The sequence below is a fragment of the Lipotes vexillifer genome, unplaced genomic scaffold (assembly GCF_000442215.2).
Source record: "Lipotes vexillifer unplaced genomic scaffold, Lipotes_vexillifer_v1.1 scaffold762, whole genome shotgun sequence".
In the NCBI taxonomy this organism is placed as follows: Eukaryota; Metazoa; Chordata; class Mammalia; order Artiodactyla; family Lipotidae; genus Lipotes; species Lipotes vexillifer.
The window spans coordinates 148,571-153,566 of NW_006772276.1; the positions used below are offsets into that span (position 1 = coordinate 148,571).

The window sequence follows — 4,996 nt, forward strand, 5'->3', positions numbered from 1 at the left end:
TAAAGAATAAAACATTAAAAATAACATAGTATTTAATATGTTTTAATAATAGTAATGGGGTCAAATAACTTTTTTGAATTAGGAGTAGACTACCTCTACCTGATAAGTTACACAAATTCCCATAACAACAGGCCAGTGGCCCAAGTTAATGATGAGTGATAGGAAGTGAAGGCAAGAAGTTGAGAGACTTAAATTATGACTGGTCTAAGACACCAGTTTCCCTTATCTCTGGAAAATAAAATTCAAATACAGTTCAGTGGAAACAACCCTCTGGAGATAGCATTATTACATATGTTATGTTTGGAATGAGTCCAAGATTTATTAATTTGAAGATATTAATTTTAGAAACTAATATTAATAGTAATTTGGAATATTTAACAGCAAAACATGTTATTTTAGAACAAAATAATATTAAAAAGTTAAAATCAGATGTAAAACTTTATTGTAATTCAGAGTAACCTACATTGGTGCAATAATGAATAACCATTATTCTACCAAAAAGTAAACCAACTAGGAAAGCACTGACTTGAAAATCTGCAAAGTGCCCTCTAGATGAACCATTTTCTAGGAGTATAAATACTTACCTTTGCATATGTTGTGTTGTCTGCAAACTGAGATAATATAATTTGTGGGCTTTTTATATCAATACTTGCCATTCCTATTTCACCTCTGGCAAGTCCTCTCCCTTCTACAACAGCTACAATAACTGATGGAGAGTGTGCAGAAACTGCAGATGAGGATGTAGCTATTAAAAAAAATTTTTAAAGAAAATGTATAAACATTAACAATACTTTCTAGTTCTTTCTCATAAAATCTCAAAGCACCAAGTCTAGGACACAGCTATTACTATCCAAGAAAAAAAATCTCACTTTGCTCATCAAAATATATCTTTCAATATATCCAGACCAAATAAAAATGTTAATTCTCTATTTTGCCAAAACTTAACTTCACATTTAGAAATAATAAACTTATACATTGTCTTATTTTGCATTTTATTGGAATGGAATGAAGTCATAAAGAAACACTAAATTTGCGATCAGAAAACATATTATTTATCTTACCTTGTCATTTGAGAGCTATATGAATTTGAGCAAATTATTTCATAATAAATAATCATATATCACAAAATATAATGTTAATACCTGCCCTACCTAACTCAAGAGGTAGCTGAAACGCTCAAATGGGATAATAATATATATCAATGCATTTTATAAAGTATAAAACATTATATGACTATAAACTCCATTTATGAGATATCTGTGTAATGTTGGATATTTTATTAATGTGCCATGAATGTTCCAAGTTCTTTACTTGAATTAACTTTACTTCTCATGATTCTATCAACAGACATCATTATTTTCTCCATTTGCTTTTCAGGAGACTGAAGCATGAATGGAACTGGTAGAATTTGTATACAGGCAGCCTGGTTCCAGACCTGGTGCTCTTAACCACTACATATATTAGTGATTTTGAGATCTATGCCTGACAAACCATAAATATTCAGGTAAGTAGTTTAACCTTTCCAAGTTTACCATTTCTTTATCTGTAAAGTGGAAATACCAAACCTTTTAAACAAAGTTGTTATATAAGAATTAAACATAATATAGAAGGGTTTTATAAAGTATTTGAAATTATAAGGCCTTATTCATGGATAAAAAAAAGTCAGACTACTAAACATACCTAAAATTTTATTTTCAAAGAAGCAAAATTGTCTTTTATCCCCTTTTCAACCTTTCAATATACCTTTTCTCCCCTCCTCACCCTCCCTAATCTAGAATCCTTTTTTCTTTTCTATTGTTATAACACCTACAAAGTTATTTTTACATTTATGCTATCTTAGTCAGCAGTCAAGAGTTCATTTAAAAATCTGTTGTGTCTAGATCTCAGAACCTTTTTTGACATTAAAGCCTTGTTATATATGGTGACTGAGTTTATATTAGATCTATAAAAGTCAGTTTAATTTCTGCAATCGAATATGACCTTCCCATTCTTAACTGGAAACTTAATATCAAATTTCAGTACTTGGAAATTCAGTACACACAGAAGACATCTCCCTTAAACTTTAAAAGAACATTTACGCTGTTATCCCTCTGTTATAAGTAATACTAAAATAAGCATCATAGTACATAAAGCTTTTTTCTGGGTCTCTTATTATTTCCCTAAATTGGCTCCTTATAAGTCAAATTACTGGAAAAAGGAAAACCATCACTTTTAAAGGATCTCACATATATTGCCACATTTCTTTTCAGGATTGTACCAACTTTTAATTCCATCATCAGTATATGAGAAAAACCAATCTTACTGAATCCTTACCGTTACTAACTTCTGCAATGTATTATTATTGTTGTTGCTTTAAATGTGTATTTTTTAAATTACTATCAAAATTGAACATCACTTAATATATCCATTTGTTTTCTATATTTTGAGATGTTTACATCCTTTTTGCACAATTTTTACTAGGTCTTAATGTTTTTCAATCTGTTTTTTTTGAGAATCTTGTAAATTAATGACAACAACTTATAGTTGCTACCAATCTTGCTTTTTTTGATATCACAAAGATTTCTGTTTTTGTATAGAAAGTCTTTTCCTTTATAATTTCTTCCATTACTTTTCTGCTACGAAACTCCTCTTTCATTAAGACATTTGCTATTCATTACTATTTTCTTCTAACTTTTTGAGTTGTTTAGTTCATTTTGATCTCTTATTTGGGCAGAACTTTGAGCAGTACATTTGGTTCTCTATGTTGTCTGGCTTGTGTGGAATGAAAGATAACCAGAAGTACAGATTTAGACTCATTCATAAGCAGTTGCTAATGGTTTAGCTGAATGGTCAGGGACTTGGAAGGAACAGAACTGGAAGATAGTGACAAGGAAAGTTGGAGAAGAGGTATGTGAATGGATCTCTTAGAACGGGCATAGACTTTGAAAATATTTGTCTCATGTGAATGCTCACCAAAGGGCATCCACTGTAAAGGAGACTCTTGATAACAGTGGACAAAATGATACACCCTATTATGTCAATTAGCCTCTTTTCCCAGCCACCAGTGTTTCCTTAATAGACCCATGAACAAATCGGCCATGGTGGCATGGTGGCATGGTGGCCATGGTGGCAAGAATGGAAACTATGCATCGGCTCAACAAAGTGAACTTCCTCTTACGAATGCTGACCTGGTTAACCCCTCTGCTGGCCAGCAGCAGAGATCAACATAAATGCCCCATACAGTACCATTCCCCAGAGGGACAACATACCACCTGATGGTAGGTTGATTACACTGGATTTCTTCCATCAAGGAGGGAGCAGATATTTGTCCCCACTGGAAAAAACACATATTCTAGATGCAGATTTGCTTTCCTTGCCCACAGTGCCTCTGCCAGCATCACGATCTATGAACTTACAGAGTGCCTTATCCACCATCATGGCATTTCACACAGTATTGCATCTGATCAAGGAACTCACTTCACAGCAAAAGAAAAAAATGCATCAATGGACTCTGGCCCATTGAAACAACTGGTTTTACCACATACCCCATCACACAGAAATGCCTGGCTTAGCTGAAAGGCAGAATGACTTACTGAAGACTTAATGCCAATTGGAAGTCAATATCCCAAAAGAATGGGGCTCTGTCTTACAGGATGCAGTTTATACTTTGAATCATAGATGCTGTATTCCTCATAACCAGAATACACAGGTCCAAGAATCAAGAGAAGGAAATAGGAGTAGCTACTCTCACTTCACTATTATCCCGATCAACCCACCCAAAGAATTTTTGCTTCCCATTCTGGCAACTTTGAGCTCTGCTGGTTTGGAGATCTTAGTCTCCACAAGGTTATTGGTTCCACCAAGTGACACAACAATAGTTCCACTGAATTGGAAGATGAGATTGCCAACTGTCCATTTTAGGCTCCTTATTTATGCTACTGAACCAATAGGCAAAAAAAAGGGGGGGAGGGGTTATCTATGGATGGGGTGGTTGCTCCTAACTGCCAAGGGGATATCATGTCGCTATACACAATGGAGGCAAAGTGGACTATATATGGAGCCCAGGGGGTTCTCTAAGGCAGCGGTCCCCAACCTCTTTTGGCACTGGGGACCGGTTTCATGGAAGACAATTTTTCCATGGATGGGGGAGGGGTAGGTTCAGGCGGTAATGCAAGCGATGGGGAGTGATGAGGAGCAGCTGTAAATACACATGAAGCTTCGCTCGTTCACGCGCCGCTCACCTCCTGCTGTGCAGCCCGGTTCCTAACAGGCCATGGACGGGTACTGGCCCACAGCCCGGGAGATGGGAACCTCTGCTCTAAGGCACCCCTTACTATTTCCAGTAGTAAATGTTAATGGAAAACTACAGCAACCAATAAGAGGCAGAATGACCAAGGACTCAGACCCTTCAAGAATGAAGGTCTGGATCATTCCATCCATATTGCTGCAGGTAAGGGAAATATGGAATGGGTAGTGGAAGAAGGAAGCCATAGATATCAACTATAACCTCGTGACCAATTACAGAAATACAAACTGCAGGTCTTCCCTGGTGGTGCAGTGGTTGAGAGTCCGCCTGCCAATGCGGGGGGCGCGGGTTCGTGCCCAGGTCCGGCAAGATCCCACGTGCCGCAGAAAGGCTGGGCCCGTGAGCCATGGCCACTGAGCCTGCGCGTCTGGGACCTGTGCTGCACAGCGGGAGAGGCCACAACGGTGAAAGGCCCACGTAACCCCCTCCAAAAAAAAAGAAAGAAATACAAACTGCAGTAGCTTTGGATATTTTCTCTATGCTTTGTTATATGCATGTTTATTTGTATAAACTAACCATTTTCTCTCTCTTTTCACTTTAAAAAAATGTATGCACAAGTTATTGGAGGTTAACTTTACAACTTAGTCTTTAATTGTCTTTAGTCTTTATTGTGTTACTTAAACACAATATTCAGTGGGACCACGACTGAATTTGAGATAATTAATATGCAATGACTATTGGGACTATGAATCTTCTCATTTTGGGAAAGAG

The 4,996-nt window shown here is 36.6% G+C and overlaps 1 protein-coding gene across 1 annotated transcript in view; it reads right to left on the reverse strand.

Moving 5' to 3' along the window:
* Nucleotides 1-4,996, reverse strand: part of MSH4 (mutS homolog 4) — a 100,170-nt gene that overhangs the window by 90,091 nt on the left and 5,083 nt on the right. Inside the window, exon 3 of the mRNA XM_007447366.1 lies at nucleotides 585-745. Coding sequence (XP_007447428.1) covers nucleotides 585-745 — 161 coding nt within the window. The remainder of the gene's footprint in view (nucleotides 1-584; nucleotides 746-4,996) is intronic.